This window comes from Anopheles merus, chromosome 3R (assembly GCF_017562075.2).
Source record: "Anopheles merus strain MAF chromosome 3R, AmerM5.1, whole genome shotgun sequence".
Taxonomy (NCBI): Eukaryota; Metazoa; Arthropoda; class Insecta; order Diptera; family Culicidae; genus Anopheles; species Anopheles merus.
The window spans coordinates 46,543,012-46,564,733 of NC_054084.1; the positions used below are offsets into that span (position 1 = coordinate 46,543,012).

The 21,722-nt window shown below is 43.1% G+C and overlaps 3 protein-coding genes across 13 annotated transcripts in view; 1 reads left to right on the top strand and 2 right to left on the bottom strand.

Moving 5' to 3' along the window:
• Positions 1-688: 688 nt before the first annotated feature.
• Positions 689-9,784, bottom strand: LOC121595637 (solute carrier organic anion transporter family member 74D). Of its 2 annotated transcripts, none has more exons than XM_041919758.1 (7): positions 9,653-9,784; positions 4,956-5,351; positions 3,051-3,548; positions 2,614-2,961; positions 1,363-2,536; positions 1,079-1,284; positions 689-1,012 (listed from the first exon to the last, which is right to left on the bottom strand). In XM_041919758.1, exons 2-7 carry the CDS (start codon positions 5,140-5,142, stop codon positions 816-818), a joined length of 2,610 nt encoding a protein of 869 aa, XP_041775692.1. In that variant the 5' UTR covers positions 5,143-5,351; positions 9,653-9,784; the 3' UTR covers positions 689-815. The 2 variants fall into 2 exon arrangements, with proteins under 2 accessions (XP_041775692.1, XP_041775693.1); XM_041919759.1 differs by having other exon boundaries at positions 4,956-5,373.
• A 1,839-nt stretch (positions 9,785-11,623) lies between these two features.
• LOC121595638 (solute carrier organic anion transporter family member 4C1) lies at positions 11,624-17,928 on the top strand. Its single transcript, XM_041919760.1, has 8 exons — positions 11,624-12,212; positions 12,401-12,746; positions 12,929-13,149; positions 13,219-13,750; positions 14,416-14,471; positions 16,091-16,582; positions 16,715-16,901; positions 16,974-17,928. Exons 1-8 carry the CDS (start codon positions 12,134-12,136, stop codon positions 17,539-17,541), a joined length of 2,481 nt encoding a protein of 826 aa, XP_041775694.1. The 5' UTR covers positions 11,624-12,133; the 3' UTR covers positions 17,542-17,928.
• The window catches only part of LOC121595636 (TSC22 domain family protein 1), a 40,634-nt gene continuing 36,631 nt past the window's right edge, over positions 17,720-21,722 (bottom strand). For all 10 annotated transcript variants that reach the window (XM_041919747.1, XM_041919753.1, XM_041919748.1 and 7 more), the window contains one exon: positions 17,720-21,158. In XM_041919747.1, coding sequence (XP_041775681.1) covers positions 20,850-21,158 — 309 coding nt within the window. In that variant the 3' untranslated portion in view covers positions 17,720-20,849. The remainder of the gene's footprint in view (positions 21,159-21,722) is intronic.

Genomic DNA, 21,722 nt, shown 5'->3' on the forward strand with positions numbered 1-21,722 from the left:
CTACGTTCCAAGCGGGATCGTTATATGAGATTTTTAAACAATTTTTAATCTCGTGATTATGTTAAGAAGAAAAAATACAAAGAAAATTTCTTAGCTGTGAAAATTTTAAACCTGTAGGAAAAACGTACAATTTTCAGTAGGAAATAAAGTAAAAATGTCATTACAGATGTGATTTGTGTGTTGAGTTTTGTGTTGTTGTGAAGTGGAAGAAGTACGAGTTGCACAAACTATTCGAGTGAAGTAGTTAGCAAAGATTGGGCGCCTCCATAGGGATAGTGATTTTTGCACATTCGGATTTTAGAATTTACTTAACTTATTTTATGAAAAAATGAAGACACTACCGCTATGTCGTACTTTGGAAATATGAATTAATTAGTTGAATGTTTGCTCTGCTCTCCATACTTACATGGGCATTTGGTTGGGAAGAGGCATGTTTGGAAGGCATATTTAAAAGACTGTTGCTGTGTTATCAATGTATGTTATGTTATTAATGTCATCAACCTTTGAGATGCTTCCTCATGTGAATAATTAAAAACGGTGACTCATTTGCTTGACCTAAATTGGGAAAGGTCATCGGACTTGTTTAATGTTTGCCCAATTTCACCTATCAATTAATCATCTCTCTCTTTCTCTGTCGCGGTATGTCTGTGTTGCTCTCTGAGCAAAAACGTCAGCACGTCAATCGCCATTAAGATGAATACCGTTTATTGTAAATTATCCCTTATCGCTTATTGACCGTAACACGGCACACCAAACATACGGTTAACAGTAATACATTTACACACAGCTTAAACCGATACACCGATGAGCGTGTATCACGAATCATGTTTGAACGCATGATTACTGATCGGTTCTGGATGAACTTTGTGCTGGTTGTGTTGCTGCTGCTGCTGCTGCTGCTGCTGCTGTTGTCTCTGTTGCTGTTCCGCCATTTCCCGCTCACCGTACAAATCTAACGTTTTGCCATACCACCATACCAAACCATCGAAAAACACTCCTACCGACGTAAGACCTGTAGAAACAAAGCGAAAAAGATCCTTTAACTGATTCTTATAATTTACAGCTGGAGGAAACTTACACAATGCTGTAATGTTAATGTAATATCGGAACAGCTTCTGGTCGTACAGTTGACAGTTGCCCCGTTTGCCACATTCTTCCGTCCACACTAGACAAGTACTGTCGATAATTCTTCCGTAGATAATCGGACCAGGAATTAATGCGAACAAACTAATCATCATCAGTATCAATCCTTGGGTGAAAGATTTGTCCTGCTTCGAGACGCATCTGCAAACAATAATAAAACATGGGTTAACGATCATGTCACGATCGTTGCTTTACCATCATGGTGTATACACAACGTACCGATAGTTGACCAGCAGATTACCGATTCGACCAGATGCACCCAAACAGTTGATAATGCTGGAGATGATGGAAAAGAGATAGAAACCCACTGCACATCCTTTGAGGCATGCACCAGGGACTAGTTTCGCCGTGTAAAGTATGCTGTCCGGTTGGTTCGGTATGGTCCTTGTTGAGTGTTGCTCATCGTCGGTTTTGTTCACCGCTTGTCGCCTTATCCGACGCGAAGATTCTGTTGTTGGATCGGTACCGTCGTCGGCCGAAGCTTCCGGAATGGGCGGCAAAGAGCTTTGTTCCTGGTGTGGCTCGTCAGACTGTTCGGCACCGTTCGGCAGCTGATCGCCAGGCTTATCTGACGGGGGTAGGTTGGTGTCGTCCGTCTTCAGCTCATCGTGGGAAAGAGTGTAGTTGACCACTGGTTCATTGCCGGCCAAGAGTTTAATCGTGTCAGCTGCAACGTTCAGTGTAGTTGTATCCAACTGTCCGACCGTTGAGGAGCTCCCACTGCCCGTGCCGGAAGTCAACCAAGCCTCTGTGGGTTTACTTTGATCGACTGCATTTGCAATGCTCTGTGGTGTTGTAGATGGATTGAGCTGGGTTGTATAGAAAGTGGTCGTGTATTTTTCCCACGGCTGTTTAGTGATAGGGGAATAGTTTTCATTTTGGCAGGAGCAACTGTCGTAATACTTTTCTGCCGTGTGCCACTGATCGCATCCGGCATGACAGGCGGAAAAGAAGGTAATGCCCGTATCCTCCTGACAGACCGGGCTGTACGGTATCCCGTCACAGTGGCAGTGGCTGTTACAGTCGGTCGTAAGATTTAGTCGGCCCTGCACCAATGGCATCGTACCGTCGGGACAGGTCAGGAAGAGGTAGGATATCTGCCCTGCCATGTATCCCGCACCGACGATTACGTTCCAGAACAGCAGCTTCTTGGGCGAGGGCTTCTTCTTCGATATAATTATGCCGGATATTAGGAACCCGGCGACCATGCCGAAGAGCGTTATGGGCCCAGTGATGACGGTCGCATTCGCGGTAGACTTATGAAACTGCACCTCGATGTACTTGCTCAGGAAGGTGATGTACCCGCTGGAGCCGAGAATGTAAAAGATCCCCGAAAGGATGTTAAACATAAGCAGCTTGTTCTTGAGCAGTCGCATCAAGGCCATGGGAAAATCTGGAAATATTATGGACATTTTCAAACAGTTTAATGAAATTGTAACAATACACACAGAAGTGATGTAATGTACGCACCTTTCAGTTGCGGAAACTCGACGATGCTTTCGGCAAACTCAGCAGTATTCTCCGTCACAGCCTGCTGCTGACGTTTGCTGAGACTTTCCTTCTCCTTGCCGAATGCTTCCGCGTCGTTCATCAGCATGACGGGGACGGAGGAGTGTGGGCGCTTGGCTTGGTTCGTATCGGCCTGCTTTGATTTCTTCGGTATTTCCTTTGGAAACATACCGATCAGAAAAGCGAAGATGATCATCGCCACACCGAGCAATATCCAGCCGAGCCACCATGCTCCAAGCCACCGTGGATCGGAGCTGTCAATGATGGGCGTCTTGGTAGGATCGATGTAGATCTTCAGCGCAAAGTATCCTGCAAAAGGATGGGTTGTAGGGGGGGGGGGGGGGGGAAGCGTACATTTTTGGATGATTTACTAACGACCACTCGTACTCGTTACCTACCGAGCGCAAATCCAACCACCGGCCCAAACGTGCGCAGGGAGGATGCGTAGGCCAGCATCAGCGGGGTGTTGGTTTTCTTCGTATTATCGTCCAGGTACGTTTGGCCGAGCGAATAGTACAGTGTATTGCCGATGCCGAGCACAAACTGGGACATGAAGATCAGTACCAACGGTACGACCGATATCGTCTCGAGGCATTCCTTCGGCGAGGAGGTGTCCAAACACAGCCGGTTCGTGCTCTTCACCATGATCGTGTAGTTCTGGTGCGAGCGGATGCGCGCTTCGTCTTCTTCCCGCTCCCGGATGTACTCCTTCGTCAGCTGCAGGGCTTCATCGCCGGCACCGTAAATGAAGTGCGGCATGGCCAGGATGAAGCAGGACAGTGCACAGAACACCACACCCCAGGCAATCCAGCGCGGTCGGTTCCGGTGACCGCCGACGTACGACAGTATGAGGGACAGTAGGATCTGAGATATTTCATTGCCACTCAGGATAATACCTGCCAAGCGGTGGGGAGGGTGAGAAAGAAGAGCAACAATGAAAGCATCTGTATCGCGTATCGTTTGATTTCATCGTTGTGTGTCTAGGTCTAGGTTTAGGCGTAGTGAATTGTTTTCCCCGGGAAATAAGCGATAAAGCCTCCGGCCCGGCAACCGGGCGGCAGGCAACCTCATCAATCAATCAACCAATCAATCAATCAACCAATCATCCAATGAAATGGCGCCAAATCACTTGGCTCTGTCCTGAAGATCCTGGTGAACACAGCGCCAAAACAAGCTACGATCAAGCAATTCTAGCGGCTGGGGTTTTTTTTATTCTGTCACACGCAAAACTTTCTAGATGAGCTCAAATCTTAGGAAAAACGGAAAGATATATTACTATCTGATAGTGAGCAGCAGAAACAGCTGTTTACAGATCGATAACATTGTGTACTGTATCAGTAGCGTATGAACAGAGAGAGAGAGAGAGAGAGAGAGAGAGAGAGAGAGAGAGAGAGAGAGAGAGAGAGAGAGAGAGAGAGAGAGAGAGAGAGAGAGAGAGAAAGAGAGGGGAGAAATATTGGGGAGTACGCACTGCAAGTGACGTCGTTTACATGGCGGCTCTGGTCACGATAAGTAAGCCCACCGAACAGGGGTGACCATCGATTAACGAGGTGCGAATTGACCACCAAACAACACGGGCTTGACGACATCGAAAACCTTCCGTCATCGCACGATGCCCCACAGTAGGAAGTGTGCAGTGTGCTGTGTGTGTATTGAGCTGCCAAGGATGTTCCTTGGCGTTATTATTTGATTAGGTAGTTGATAAACTGGTGGGGAAGATGATAACTGCGGAGAAACTACTTGAACTACTTATCAATACGGAATTCAGCGTCTTCGAGGTCAGCTAGTAGCCAGTAGACACCAGCCGATTCGATCGTCAGGTTATTGACATTGTCGGTCTAATCTCACCCCACTACTCTCACAACGTGGCGCATTTACTATTTACTTTACACACTATTTACTATTGCTACTTTTTAAGTAGTAGATATAGAGCTACCGGGATCCCATTGTAGGGCAAACTGCGTGGAAAAATTTACAAACAAAAAGGCCCTTCATGTGGCGGCAGTATCAGGCTTCTCCAATCGGGCAAAATGGCTCAAACTCTCGACGAATTTCGATGGCAGACGGTAGTATTAGCAATTAGCAATATCAATACCGAGGGAGGGTGGTCTAGGCGGCTAACGAACGTGCCGTGATGATAAAGCACCCAGCTCAGACACACTTTTACTGATAGAGGCACACAGCAATGGAGACAGAACGACGGTTAGTATTGGTAAGGAGCGCAACAGTCAAGAGCATGCCACACGGTTTGGGTTAAATTTCAAACCGTGGCAGCTGTGTCTAAGCCGCTTTTCGCATCTTACCCGTAGTAGAGGAGGGAATTTTGAACCGTTTCTCCAGCGTGGTAAGCGTGATGACGAAGTAGATGTATGCCATCGCCTGCACGGTGCCGAGAAACCCATACACCATAATGAACGATCGGGGCGTAGCGAAGCGCTGCAGCCAGGCCGGATGCCAACAGGATATGCCACACAGCTGGTTCGATTTCATTGTTCGGCGGGATCGTCACACACACAACCTCCAGTAACAACACACAGTCACACAGTCGCACTTTGTCCACAGGCGCTAATCCACACACTTGGGCACACGCTTTTGGTTTACTCCCGAGCTTCCTCTTTTACCGCGAGGGATCCGTCGGCGTGCTGTGAAAGTCCCGAAAATCACTATCACTTATCATTGCGTGCGTCAGACGCGCGGGGCTGGAAAAGAAGACGCTAGAAGCTGCACTTGATTCGATAATGATCACGCTGACCCATTACACATTTCCACCACGCGCGATGTGTAGGACTGTGTTCACTTGATATAGCCCGAATATTCGTACATGGACAATTCGTTCGGACGGAGTTGGTGGGAGCTGGCGCAGACTTTTACCGTGGTTTCGGGCGGTCCCCGTGTCGTTGGCAACCTAACCCGCGCACGACTGTTGCCCGATTGATTGATGGAGGGCGCGATATACGGCGTTGGACCTCACTTCACAGGACAAGTGCTGATACCGGGGTACCGTACCGAGGCATGTCGAGCCGTGGGTGCCAGATAATCACATCATTTATCGGAGAAGAGTGGAGAACTGGGAATGGTTTATGGTTGGCGGGGTATCACGGCACTAGTGACAATCGGTATAGCAGAAGGGTGGGGGGGGGGGGGGGGGGGGGGAGGACGACGATGAATAGGCGGTTTTTTGGTGATCTGATGGGAGACAATTTTTGATAGGCAATAGAAGATTCCGGGTGGAGCCACCCGGAGGAAGGTCCGATTTGGGTACCGATTATGGAGAAAAGGGACATGCGGGTACAATGAAATGCCGAAACAAATGCCCCACGAAGGGGTTGTCACTCTCATTTCAAACATACATAATAGGGATAGGTGTGGGTGTTTTTAAGTAACCATACCGCAGCGTGTATGTGTCTATGCACATTTATTGATACACACGCTCAGCACGTTGCAGGTGGAGAAGATAATTGGAAGATAACTGGCAAGGAAAGTAAACTGTGGCGGGTGGTTTCGCTTATTTTATCGATGGCTAGTGGCAGGATTAGACGTGATAAGGAGTCGCAGAATGGCCGAACACGGAATGGATGTTTTGGATGTACGTTTCATTTCCTGCTTTCCTTGCTAACCGCTCGTCGGGTGAGGTGCAGACAGTTAAACGGCGGTTGATTATTTTCACATGACCTGTTAGAATATACACAGTGCCCCAGTGGGTGTACGATAGTTGAGGCAGGTTGGCAATGCTTCATTTGAGGAGTTAGTTCCGTTGGGCATTATCGCTAGATCGATAGTTAGATGAACGCAATCGGGAATGTGAGGATGTAGTAGTAATGTTGCAGAAGAATATGCATGGTGTATGAAGGGTATACATATGGGACATATGGGTGAATTAACACGTCAACAGTCCAAAGATGGTGACGTAAACATGAATAGACGACATGAATGAATTCTTTCGATCAATAAGGATCAATTATTCATTCGACATTTTAGGGAAATCAGACGATCATTGGACAAATGATCAAGCAAAATGACGAAAGTCACGTGAGACTAACAAAAAAAGGATATAAATAGCTAAAAACCATATCTTTCGAATTGTTTTTACATTAATTCCTAATTTTAATGGCGAATAAAAACAAAGGAAACGGAACGTCTTGAAAAATTCTTTTGGCCGGTTGTTTCTATCAAAGTAGGGACTTAGTTGTTAATAAGATCATAAAGCTTTGCTATAAGATGATGTAATCATTTTTCTATGATTCTGGATAATCATTGATACCCGAGGAAGACATTAGACTTCCAATTATTCCCAACAAATCCCTTATATAGCCAGAAAGCCATATTTTTTAACAGGACCAATGAGGTGAATGATATCTATATCCGATCTGGGATAAGTCTGGTGCTGTAGTCGTCGGATAACTTAACAACATGGGTCAGAGGTTAAAATCTCATATGGAAAAAACTCCTTATACGCCGAACTGGTGATCTGTTGCTTTGGTTAAATTAATAAATATACTGACATAGTCAGCGGCAGATCTAACGGTAGGAGGGCTATACGGTCGCCTGGGGCCCCGCCGATTTAGGGGCCCAGTAGATCGCTAGTCTGTAGTATGAAGTATGTATAAAAGTGGACAGAGTATTAACGATAAGGATGGACTAGCCTGGAAGGATGCACGTGCCCCCCCCCTCTCCTCCGCTTACCATTTATCATTTAGGGGGCCTCAACTCGTCTTACCACCCAGGCCACCCGATATCCTTAATCCGTTACTGCCTATTAGTGTATAAGGACGTAGAGGACACTCGCTATTGTGACAAATAAGCGATAGTCTAAAACTTCTTATTAAGTTACTAAATTATTGTTAAGAACGTACTGTTATGTTAAAACAAAATGATGGTCTGCGGGCAGCATGCGACCCCAGAGGGTTCTGCATGCGGCCCACGACGCTATGGAGTAATGATTAATACAGTCCATATTTGTCGTTACCATTGATATTTGAGTTAATTGTTGTCGCAACAGGCTTATCGGGTTAACAAATGGCCCGCCAAACAAATGAGTTTGGCACATCTGTGTTATATGAATAAACAACATCAGTCTCTGCAAGATAAATCCATCTCAAAGTCGAAATGAATATTCCTTCAAGCAACTTGACAAACAAAATTTAAAAAATTAAGTCTTAAGTAAAACATAAAAAAATTGAACAAAATTATGAGCTTAATAAAATTGAACCGTAAACACCATGCAATAAACAAAACACATACGCTGGTGAACAATCTCAAGGAGAATAAGTTAAATAAAAAAAAAACATTCTGCGTGTTATTCGAAGTATAGTTGTTTACGACGAAGTTCCCCTGCATGATCTTCTGCAGCGGATGAGTCTCAAGAACTTTGGCAAACTTTTGACTGCCTCATGCGGAAGAAAACAAATCGAAAACTTGTTCATTTATGAACCCATCCATCGGTCGATGATGATGATGTGTGGCCGTTGCGAGGCATAATGCGTTAAGCCATACAACCGGTTTTAGAATTTCTATGCCCGCTCCACTCCTATCGTGGTTATTTTTTTCCTTCACAAGTGATCAAGACTACTTCAAGAAATTGAGAACAAATGTCAATGTACCACTGGCGGTAGGCTTCGATCGAGGGCAACGGCTGATGTAAAAAGGGTTGATGTGAGCAAACCTATAAGGCGGTTGTATCGATCGATCATGCAAAAATTATGCAACAAAGAGCAAAGCTGCAAACGAACGTACAAGTTTACTGTAGCGTCGTAAAACACTGCACACAGTAAAATGCTCGTCCATTTTTAATGTATAGGGGAAACGATCGTAAAAAGTTCAACCCTAGCGATGACACATTGGGTAGCGAGAACAGAACATCTTCGAATAGTTGTTTTAAACATTGTCATAAATCAATGTTTTAAAAATCAAATGCATACAATACAACAAAAAGACAGCTAATTGTTTTTTTCCAACTCTCAACGACCAAAAAAAATAGCTCCACAAACACGGCGATATGCGTGCACAAATTAGCGGATGTTCTGGAAACTGTCATGATCATCATGCCTTTTTTCACCTTCCTGTTGTGTGTTTGGTGATTTGATCGTTTTGGATAACGTCTAATTCATGCTGTTGCTGTCTGATTTTGCAGTCGTTGTCTGATTTGTTGATGTTAGTTTTTTCGTTGTCATTGTTGTTGTTGTTCAAAATATTCTCCACTCATCCGCGTCAGCAACAATCGGGCAGCGGTACAGCACTACAGGTGATCATTAGGTTAGAGAGGCTTTATCCACCACTACACGAGCAACACCGCACGGAAGGGAAACATTATTTTGCGTTCACGCTGCCTTCCTTGATAGTGAGCACACGTGGAACGTTCTACAGTGTGAATGCGTTCATGTGAGCATGGCATGCTGTTAAAAAAATAGTTTGAAATGAATAAAAAAAAACAACAACACTACTGTACTAAATGGTACCATTTCCAACACCATGACAACACCACGGCGACTGCAGTGGACAGTAGTAATTTCACACTATTATCATAATAACATCAGCGCATCTGCGTTTCGGAGCAGCAGCAGCAGCTGTAGCCGTTGCGGCGATATGCTGCGCGATCACCGCCGTGCATGGAAGAGAAACTGGAGGGTGGTGAGATTTGCGGAGCTGTATATAAAGACCACAATAGAACCGGGGAACAGTAATTTGATCATCGCGCGAAACCTGCAAACCTGCAATTGCTTAAATGATTTTGCGAATGGGATTTTAAGTGTTTAATTGTGTGCTGGTTTTGTCACATTCCGTTTGAAAACTTGAAAAAAAAAAGTAGGTACGATCTGATTTGGGCACACAGGTCACGCATGAGCTCGTATTTGAATTCTAGCACAAAACACAAAACGGTAGATCGTTTGCTTATGCTCGGCAAACGTTCACCTCAAACACTGCACGAACACGAACGCACATCGAGAGCAGCATCGAAGAGCAACAGGGGTTGATTCTGTGACAGGGCAAGCTTAGTACACACCACCATGTTTGTTACGGAATTTGGCTGGCCAACGTCACCGTATCTGGAAGTTTCACTCGATCGGCACCGCGGGGCATCGCGCGCGAAAGCTACCCGACCACTTGTTGAAATGTGCTTGCAGTGCGCACGGGACTTGATTTCGAACTAAGCGAGAAGTGTTTCGATGGCCAACGAACGCGACAGCGAGTCTGTGCCAGGGGTGCACAATCGAGTAGTGGCGTTGTGAAACGTGCTCAATTGACGTGGCCGTTAGTTTGTTTTTAAAGAATGAGGCAAATATTTTTCGGATAGTTTGTGTGCAATTAAAAAATCATAGATATTTATAAAATATTTACTTATTAGTTTTGACTAACTTTGAATTAGCTATTTAATAATAAATTTTGTACAGTTATATTAAATATATTCTGAAATAAAAAAAAGTAATAGTTATCATTTTTTTTCTTTTTATAACGCTCTTTTATGTTATAAACATGTGGACAGCTGCTTATTGGACGGTGTTTATGACAAAACAAAAACCTGTGTTAAAATGCATAATGTAAAATACATAACCTGTGTTAAATGTTAATGATCATTCTTTAAAATTAAATATGTAACTGTAAAAGTAAAAATTGTTACACGTCGACGTTGCATATCGTTCGGTAATTAAATCTTTCAATTCAAAAGTAAGAGAGTTTAAAAAATACAGTTTAAAAATTTCTAAACCAATGTAATCAGACAACAGAGAAATATTAATCTTTACTTTTACCAAATTTAGCATGAAACACATCTTCTATGCCTGGAAAGATGAGGAAATTATTTTACGTTACAGTTGATGCTATTTTGAATGAATCTTTCCAACTTTAGGTCATTAACAAATAATACATTATTTTCCTATTATATTTCAAAACACATCTTTTCTCATTTGAAGAGCACTGGTACATGCAGGCGAGTAGCTTTTTGTTTGATAACATTACGATGACGATTCATTGTACCATGATGAACTGCAGTCCAGGTAGAAATGAATATGTTTGTACCATAGTCAGCAAATGTTTTTGGTTCATCAAAAAGGATTCATTAAAGCATCCGGATCGGAACGAAAACATTAGTTGAATTTTCTAATGATAGTTGAACATACTCAAAACACATTATTCGGACATATTTGACCCATTAAAGTAATGACTGGTGAAACGGCGAAACCGTTGGGCGAGTTGAAATGTGGAAATCTTGTATTAAAATACTACAATTGCTTCTCTGATAAATGTATAGTTACCTGGATGATGTTAGGCGTCCACAAACAGGTTTATTATGTTCAGCTTTACATCGTATTGTTAGTAAGGGTTGTTAGAATCAGATTAAATTAATTGCGATTAAAATTGGAGTGTGAAGACTACATCATTTTGTAGGAATCTGATGCTTTTTTCATAGTGAGATAAATCCCATATTTTATCTAATCTCAATGAAGTTTTTGAAATGTGTTATATGTTCAATGTTTATGTTTATTAATCAAGGGACTGCAAAGCTCTCTTTAAATTGCTTAAATTAAGTTGTAAATTTAAGTTTACATTCAATTAGACTGACAAGGCAAATATAACATTTACATTAAACATTTATTACAGGGTTTCCCACGATTTATTGGTCAGATCCCATGATTTTTTGGTGCGTTCCCACGATATTTTGGTCGTATCCCATAGATTTTTGGTTCGTTCCCATAATAAATTGGTATTTTCCGCTTCGATATCAATACAATGGGAACAAAAATTTCTGGGAAACGGCCAAAAAATCGTGGGAACGCACCAAAAAAATATGGGAACTCACTAAAAATTGATGGGATCCAACCAATAAATCGTGGGAAACCCTGTATTATTATTATTATTATTATTTTAATAAACCGAAGATGTATCAGTAATGGTTTATACCGTGTACAGTAAACTAATTTAGATTAAGAATTGTATGTTTTCAATCAAAATAAATTTTCATTAGTTTTTTTATTCCATTCTTTGGTAAATGAACTACATCTGGTCTGTAGACTTGCTTGACTTGTTTTCTAAACTAAAGTAGGATCCTGATCTTGATACTTCTGCAAAAAATGGGTGACTTTATACGAGTATATTAAAAAACAACAGTACATCCTCATATTTAAAAATAATGTGCACAATTTATACATTTATTAACATTAAACAAATCTTTAGTAGCTATCGTAGCACTTGCTCTAACTTTTCGAACCACCCGGTGTCACTATGTTAAAATAAAACCTTTACGATAAGATAAGATAGCACCTACTAGTAATGCTGCAGATAACAGTTCACCGTTGGCCCTACCGTACCGTCCGCTGTAGTAGTAAGAGTTTGTCCATGAAACAATCCACCAGCTAGAGGTACAGGATCCAGCACCTTGCCGGATCGCAGAGTGTGTTTAATTGTGCAACATTTTCCAAGTCGTTATAGTGCCTACAGTGCAGGATGTTTTGATTGTGGAACAGAATTTCGCTTGTAGATCAACAAAATGATGCGCCAAGAATCATTGCTAAGCAACCACGAACGATACCCGCGCATCGAAGCGAACGCAAACAACATAAAGCAGGGTGAGTGGTCTCTGGCAGACGGCGAACCATTACTCACCTTTACACAGGATTGCGTAGCCAGGTCCGCACCCATCGTGCGAAAGATAGCGCAAACGGGTTTTTTTGTTGTTATCAGTCCAATGCTTACCCCGAATTAACGCGTGCCAATGTACGGGTTGTGGCCCTTTTTTTATGTTTCTTTGGAACAGATTCCATCGACTGCGGTGTGACGGCATGCAGCTGTTGTAATGGGCCAGGATGTATACGGTTGGGCACTGCTACGTCCTTCGTCGTATGCCTATCGTTGGTGGCTTTCGTTAGCGGTGGCATCGAGAGCTACTTCCGACTGGCAGCACACCAAGCCGCCAGCGAGCTGAGCTTCGATCCGATCGTGCTGGACTGGTTGCTAGTGACGGCCGGTGTTGCGCAGGGCCTGTTCGCGTTGCTGGTGAGCTATTGGGGCAATCGGTTCCATCGGATATCATGGCTGGGCGGAATATTCATGCTGCAGGCAATCAGCTTGATAGTGCTGATCATACCGACGCTAACGCACAAGTGAGTATGGTGAGCAGTGAGTGAACCTCTGCGTGAACAATGAGGGTGAGAGTATCGAGTATTGTAGAGTTAGTGCACAGCGATGAAGTGAGACTAGCTTTACAAAATAAGACAAAATAAGATGTTGCGTGAAGTGATATCGGACTAATATGACGTGTGTGTGTTCACTACTTACTACCCAGCTCGGAAGAAAGCAATACTATCGAGGCGCTGAACATGGACAAAACCTGTACGCTAGAACAATCTGGACGGCTGGTTATGGATCGACCGTACGCTATTACAACACTGGTACTGATGTTTATCGCGCAGGTTCTGATTGGCCTCGCCAATGTGGCAATTTACGCGCTGGGCATCAGCTATATCGACGATAACGTACGCACGCACCACAGTCCCGGATTGATCGGTACGTATTTGCAACGACACGGGCGAAACCCTACCACCAGCAGCACTTAACAATTCACCTCAACAACAGGATGCGTTATAGCGGCGCGCATTTGGGGAGCTCAGCTAGGACTTGGAATCGGCTTAGCCGTGGGTGCCACCACACTGGGCTGGTGGCTTGGATGGGCCATCATAGGGCCGCTTACCTTCCTGTTGGGTTTCGTCATCTCACTGTTCCCGAAGCGATTGCTCGCCACGATGGTACGCCAGGCGGCCAACGATATCGTCGAAACGGCCACCAACAACAGCATGCAATCGATCGCCACCGCCGACAAGTGGCTGGCCGATATAACGCTCTGGGCCACGCTAAGGCGCGTCTTTTCCAACAAGGTGCTCGTGTGCAACGTGCTAGCGCTGGTGTTCATCCAGACCGGCATCGTGAACTTCCACTCGCACGAACAGTCCTATCTGCAGTCGCGCTTCTTTTTGCCCACGTCGCATGCGGACGGTATAAACGATGAATGGGCGTCCCGGTTGATTACCAACCTGATACGACCGTTTGCCGCTGCTATGGGCGTGATTGTGGCGGCACTCGTCATTGCCAGCACGAATCCTTCGGCCAGGTACGTTTAAACTTGACTATTAGGAATATGTGTTGAGATTTCACCTAATTGTGATCATAGCAAAGCAATAGAATATTATTAAAACGCTGGATAGGATTTTTTTTTAAAAGAAGCGAATTTTGATGAAATCATTCTTCATTTAATAATTTAAAACGAATTTATGTTGCTAGTGTCTTTTGCATATGTGCATGTCATTTGCTCTAGGCGCAATTCAGTGTCTGTGAATTTTCAATTTGCCTGCTACAAGCGTGCAAAATAAATGTAATTAAACGTGGTTAGGTCTGCGAAGTCGGCTTTGTGAGCACAATTGTCGTAAGGCATTGGCGGCAGTTTGACCGTTTAAACGGGGACAACTGTCGCTAATCAATATAATCCATAGCCTTGTCAAACAACGCTCGGTCGCAAGACGCAAGTGCTTGCGGGTGCACAGTGATTAAAGTGCACACAATAACACCGCTCGATATTTAATACCAATAGTAAAATTGTTGTAATTTGACCTCCAGAACAAGCAGGGCTTGATTATTTAATCCTTGTGGTTAGTGTAGTGTTTTGAATGCAGAGTAACTTGGGCAGGCTAGGTTGCTTCCGTGTGCAATCGAGTATTCTGTATGTTTTGCATTACTATTATTTTCGTTAATATTCAATTTATTTTTAATTATTCGCAGAAAATTAGCTGGATGGAACATTATTGTTGGGGTGGTGGCTACAGGATTGTTTATTGGTAAGTTTGTCGTTCAACGTATTTTAAAGGATATTATTTTTTTCCGTGCATTTTGCAAGAGTTTAATTTCCAAGTTGCAACAAAACAAAAGTATGTGTTCAAATGCGAAAATGCAATCTTTGATAAAGCTATCTTGAAACAAAATTATAAGCAAGAGCAATCTGTGCCGTAACGGCCAATCACCACGAATTTAAAGCCTAATTAAAAGGAAATGATTTTTATATTCCTAATTCCATTCATCAAAAAACCACAACCCATTTTCGGATTGTAGGATAATGAATTGATATTGGGTGGAAGTGATAGAAGGATGAATCCCAGATTGTTGAATTTTTGCTATATTCAGAAACAAAATGGAGAAAGATTAAAGGGCTCAACCAGGCTTCAATTATTTGTTAGTCCAATTGGGCTAATAACGCCATCAAGTTTTCACTATTATTTTAGATTAGCTGCATAGATGCAATACTATCGCGTAACTTTAGTGCTGGTTGTACGATAAAATAACAATTATTACTTGCATTAAAATATATATTATAGATATTTAATGCCAAAAACATTGCTTATGTTGTTCTATTGTTTTAATGTGTAACGTAACGCAAACATATGCAAAGAGTATACTTCCCTAATCCTGCAACCAAAAAAAGTATACAAAACACATTTTTCAATATGCTGAAAACGTGGCGCCATCTATTAGAGAATAGCGAAACTACGAGAAACATAAAGGCCGGGCTACATTGATCGTACTCCGTAGTGTAATTTTTATTTTCACTAGCGCATCTGGCGACGACCAGCGCAAGCTAGATGTCGGTATAATTTATGTGTCAAAATTATTCATACTTGGTGTCTCATCAAGTTTCGACCAGGCTACTTGTATGCCGTTTGAAATGTTGATAAACGTCCATAAAATGCAACAAAGTAGGCCGTTATTTGTTGTTGTTGGACAAATCGTCATTCATACAAAGCGCTAAGCAACATTTCTCCGCATCTTCGAATATCTATCCTTCATTGGGTAAAATTATAGCCTCCTCGACCCAAAACGTTTTTTGACAGATAAATTATGCCAGCATTTAGCTTCCACCCGTCACCGCTAGATGGCGTACGCGTTCACAAAAATTATACTACGGAGTACGATCAATGTAGCCCGGCCTTAATCGTTCAAAATTACGGCAAGGGCTGTTCGGCTGCGAAATAGCAATAGCAATAGCAACAAGAACTAAAATATGAACATACATAAAGGCCGGGCTACATTGATCGTACTCCGAGGTGTAATTTTTATATTCACTAGCGCATCTGGCGGCGGCTGACCGAAGCATTTTCCCAAACAATTTGGAGCCGTTCCAGAAAATATGTTATTTTTCCATGTTTTTCACTTTAACTGGACTGAGAAAGCTTTGTAATTGATACATAAACATGTTGTGCAAGTATTTCAGCCGTTTTCGCGTCAAAAAACGATGAAAAAACTACTTAATTTTGAGATCCGGCACGACCATTCCCTCGATGACCAAAAAAAGCTTCCACCAGCCGCCGCCAGATGCGCTAGTGAAAATCAAAATTACAGTACGGAGTACGATCAATGTAGCCCGGCCTTAATGATTTCTTTCCCAAAATTACATTATGTGCAGCGTACATTTTCATCTCGTGCGGTGAAGAACAAATAGCGGGCGCCTACCGAGGCCGTAAGCTTATCAAACCGTTCTGCGCATCCAACTGTGTGTGCGAGGAGAACGTACCATTTACGCCGGTTTGCCCTATCGACAGTCGGTTTACATACTTTTCTCCGTGCCATGCTGGTTGTCTGGATCGGGAGGAAATCAACAATATCGTGATCTACCGAAATTGCTCTTGTGGTGTTGATGTGGACATCGTGTTGGAGAACGGTGGCGATGCAACTGAGGGTGCCTGTGGGATTGACGACTGTCAACCGTACTGGATCGTGTTTCAGGTGTTGACGGTGATAGTGGCGATGTTACTGGCCTCGGGCCTGACTGGTAAAGTGATCATCAGCCTGCGCTCGGTGCTGACGCAAGACAAGGCGATGGCGCTAGCGGTGGAGCTGACTTTGGTCGGGCTGGTGGTTTATTTGCCTGGAACAGCCATCTATCAGGTGGTGGCAAGTAAGTTAATACGTTTCCAGCGTGGGCACTTTGCTAGCTTCTTTGTTCGTTGAACAAATGGCACGCAGGTGGTTCGCACGGCCCTTGATAAAGGTGTTAAGGTAAAACGGTAACTTGCTTGCTCCTTCACAGCACACACGTGTCAGTTTTGGTCATCGAACGAGCGGCACTGCTTTCTGCATGAGACGCCAACGTTTGGAAATATTCTTAACATGATAACAGCAGCCTTAATCATCATCGGTCTAATCTTCGAGGTGGTGGTGTTTTACTTCGTGAAGGATACCGCTTTGTACGGTGAAAATGACGACACTTTGCTTCGGTAAGCTATCGTTGTCACAAATGTCACACATCTCACTAATCACCACAGTGAATTATTTACTCTCTGCCTCAGCAATCCGATCGAGATGCGATTCATATCACCAGCGAGGACACAAACCATGACGGAATTGATGCCCTTGAATAACAGCGTTTCAGACACGGTTGATCGTTCCACAACTTCGGAGGCGGCCGTACAATCAGCAACACTGATCGCCGACGAAGGCGTACCACCGTCGTTACAAACCATCCAAAACACGCAACCGTCCTATCCGACGGTTCGGTCCGTCTCGCCACTTGCAGCGAATTCGGCCAACTACGCCCAGGTTGTGCGCCAGCTGCCAAAGAGAGAAACGTCGAGCGAAATAGATGAACAACTGGACTTCCGGTCGGCGACCAGTTTACCTCGCGGCCAAACGGACAGCGATGATGACAGTGATTATCGTTCCGGCGTGGTAGGACGAGTGCCGCAGCAGCATAGCAATCCGAGAGTTGATCCCACATTGAGACGAGATTATGCGCGAGACGGTCTCTTCTCTCCTAGAGCCACATCGCCCGAAAGCCCAGTAGCGGGTAGAGGCGAGCTCCCGTTGCGTTCGAGAAATGTCTCGAGCCGACCGATGAGTCCTGAGACGGATTTTTAGTATTACACGCTGGTCTATGTTCAGTGACGGAAAATAGAAACAGCACATAAATGAGAAGATAGTATTAACATGTTAGTAGATAATTTAGGCCGAATTTGGTTTAATTATACCTTTTTTTGGTAGCATGTGTGCTATTTTTCGGATTCAAAAGCTTCACTTTTCAAAAACTGGTCATTAATTCCGTGTTTAGATTTATTACAATCTGTTTTCGTTTTCGTCAGTACTTTCTTTTTCCGCATCATTACAATGCACGGTTAAGTGCACCGCGTTCATCAACACACACACACACATCATTTACAGTAATTTCGATTCATGTTTTGTTATTTTTTTTATTTTTTTTTTGATTTGCATTCTAGTAGGATTATTTGATAGGATCTTGTGTTGCAATAAATAAAAAAGTAATAAATGTAAATAAACGTGACCTGTTTACTCGCGGAGGAAATTAAAGCGATAGTGATCGGAAACAAGATTTCTTCAGATTCTGCGAAAACCAAAAGAGAAACCAAACGCTTCCTTGTAGGGGCACATACATATTCATCTGCTTTCTTACCAAATAGACTGTTCAATTTCCTACGCGCTTTACTATGTTTGCTTCTGCTTTCCGCGAGTAGGAATTGTTCGATTAAACAGCTTGCCCTATTAAACTTAATCGCTAGACGCGGATGACAAGCAGTTAGGGTTATCTATTATTTATGCTTTCATGACTTGTTTCGTTTTGCCCGGTCTTCACTCCACACAAGTTAGTTTGATGCTGGTGTGTTAGCCATCAACATTTTCATCGATTCATGTATTTTGTAGCATTCTTTAATAAAAATATAAACCATATGCTCCTCATAAAGATGACCGACTGCTGTGCATCTTTAACATATTTTCCCCTTTCTCGTGTGTTGGTATGGATTTTTTCCGGTGTATAGATTGGTACAGCTGGGCGGTGTTTAAATGTATTGCATTCTCATATACGCGTGACCCAATTGTTCCGTGTTGGTAATTATATGGTGTAATAAGATTCAGCTCACAATCAATCAGCTCGTCTCCATGTCGTTGATCGGTTAAATCTTTTGCTTCTTTTGTGTTCTGCTATCTGTTGTGTTGTGTGCATGCAGTGTAAAGCAATAGTGATAACAGTGGTTTACTTTCATTTCATTTTGCGCAAATCCGCCTGGCATGCGCCTGGTACTTGGTACCAAAGAGTCTACACGGGCACGGCATTAAAACACAAACAGTAAAAAAGCACGAGCCGCAAACATCGCCTATCTTTCTCTCGCTTCATATCATATCACGATCACTTGCTGCAGCTGTCTGGGTGACGTTCACTCAACAATGTTCAAACTACCATCGCTTCACGGACCAGTTTTGTGATTAGTTTACATGTATTTTATACCTATTTCAAACGCCCATGGCATGAACGCGCGCACATGTGTGTGGTACAATCTGCTCTCGTGCTTTCTAGCTCGATAAATCTCTTGCTTTTTTCCTAAACATTCCCTCCTATCATCATTATGTACAAACGGATCACATGTATTTGCCTTTTTACCAGCCCTTTTCTATTATTTTTTGCTGATCGTTCGTACTCGTAAACTCACACAAAGACCTGCTTTTTCTTGTGATACTTTTCCTATGATTGATCGGGTTTATACTAAAATCAACGCAACGGTAGCTCAAAAGCAAACACTAAAAAATGAAATAATTTAACAAAATATTGCTTCCACCAGTACTACTACTACATCCATGGGCGGTAAGATAGGATTATGTCGTCCCTCGCCCACTTCTATTTTGTTAACCCGTTTCTGGACCATACTTCGGTGCTACATTGCACGCGCGGAACAGTAAAAAAGGACAGAGCGTTCGGTTTGAGGTGTAGAGTTGTCAGCGAAAAGTAGAAAGCCAATAATAACTTGACACTGCTTTGTTCCAGTGATGACCAGCTTGACAATGGATGCAACGTATGTAGACACAAAAATCCAACGACTAAAACACAGTATATATGAATACTTTGAAATAAAAGCAAATAGTTTGGATAATGCTGTGTTATGATCAGCATGTGTTAGGGCGTTTGTTTATTACTCTCCGGTGCAATTCATAACCTATACTTGCTTTGGAAGTTGGCTAAATGTATGATGCAATCTCTGCCTTTCCATCTGACACTTTCGCTTGTCACTAGTCACTTCCTATCATTAAATCACATTTTCGTGTATCTCAGTTCCGTTTGTTGGCTTCTTTCCGTGTTCTGCAACGTTGCGCTAACCCTTTGTCTTCACCACGACTCACACTCCCTGCACAATTCTGGAAGCAGTTGCATCGTGCTAAAGCTGTATCGTGTATGTAATTTAGACCACTGTGCATATTACTCTGCTACTGTTCGAACAAGATAGGCCGGTACTTTGGCCAGTAGCATCGCCGGTTTTAACTCGATGCCTGTTTTGTTAAGGTGGTCAATGGTTCCGGCTTTTTAAACCAATACACATTACCTTACCGACTACTTCTACGAAGTGATACTACGGTTCATACGGGTTTCAGAATGATTAGATACGTTTCAACTACCATTGGCAACATTATCTTATTTTCCTTTACTGTTCGTGATTCATCTTTACGTTTGCGATGACCACCACTAGCATGTGTATGTGTTGCTTCCTTCGAGAATTCCTTTTATTTTTAGTGTGGTTTGCGTACTTCACACGCTGTCGTTCGCTTTAGCTACATGCGTAATGGAATTCCCGATTTCCCTAGTGTTTCGCTTACTCTGGACCTAATTGATTCTAGCATACATCCCATCCTTCGGTTGTGTTCCCATGCTGCTTACGCTCCAAAATTTCAACCATTTTATTGTAGTGCCGTTCCGCAAACACGGATAATATTCGGAACTGCTGTTTTCGAGGAAATGTGTGAACAAGATCAGTGGGTCTGGTGTGCAAAAACGTTAATACTAACAGGGACTTGGAATAGAAGTTGAGAAGCATGAGTGTCGAGCAGCATCAACCCACGATTCACTCCTCCCTTGAGACAACCAGTGCCTGAGTTGGAACACTATTGTCCGCGCGCGTCATCAATCACAGAGCGCGCCAGTCACTCGGACTCGAACTAGGAGGCAGTATTGCAAACAACACAGGATGAACGGCGTCCTAGTCTGCTCAATTTTTTTTACGAGTGGTCTAGAGCACCGGCCCTCTATATTTGCGAAATGTTTGCGTCTTCTCTACGCGCACTCGATGCTCTCGGTGATGATGTTGCTTGCTTCGGTTAGTAGTACTAGTAATTATAATAGTCTTTATGTCAAGTGTACGTCTAACGGCTGTTTTGGAACATTAAGCTTAGGAAACGGAACCGTTGGCAGGGTTTGCCGAGGAGGTTGGTACTTTGGTGGAGCCAACATGGACGTTTGGCATCGCCGTGAGCTGCTGCTGTGCCACTGCTGCGGCAGCTGCTGCGACTGCCGCCGCTGCTGCTACTGTACTACCACCGGTGGTCAGCTGTGCCAGCGTTTCCTGTGATGCGTTCGCTTTGAGAATGTTGTTTTCGTACTCGAGTTGGTTGATACGGTCCATCAGTTCAGATATCCTTTCTTTTAGTACTTCAACTTCTTCACGTACAGCAAACATAAGGTGCGATTTGACCAGATCCTGAAACAAGATTGAGTTTAAATGTAGATGTTAGTAAGTTGTTTCAATCGATTGGTATAGCAATGTAGCTATTACAGTAAAGCTATTGGAAAAGTAAAACATAATCATAATTATCGATGTTTTATTTTAGTTTTTAGATGTTTACTTTTAGCTTCACATTCTGTATGTGCATACTTATTTGAATAAATAAGAGATAAAGGCGTTGTTTATCGATATCACAAAGCAAGCATTAATATATCGCAATGCCTCGCCGTTATACCTTGTCTATTCAAACTATACATTATATTTTGTTGAAGAAAACTACGATGTTGAATATGCCATAGGTCAAAGTGTTCTTGGAGGAAACAAGCACTGCAAGCAACATCAAGGAATCTCAGAATGAAAACGTTTTCGTTACGTCCCATATAATGACGTGAATGTCAACGACGAATAATGTTTAGTAATTGTTTGAATCATCAACACTTCCGGTCTTTGTAGAATCGATCATACCACATTACGAACAGATTGATCCTCCACAGAGAGAAAGAGAAAAAGTCGTTTGATGGCGTCATCTTACTTGGCGCT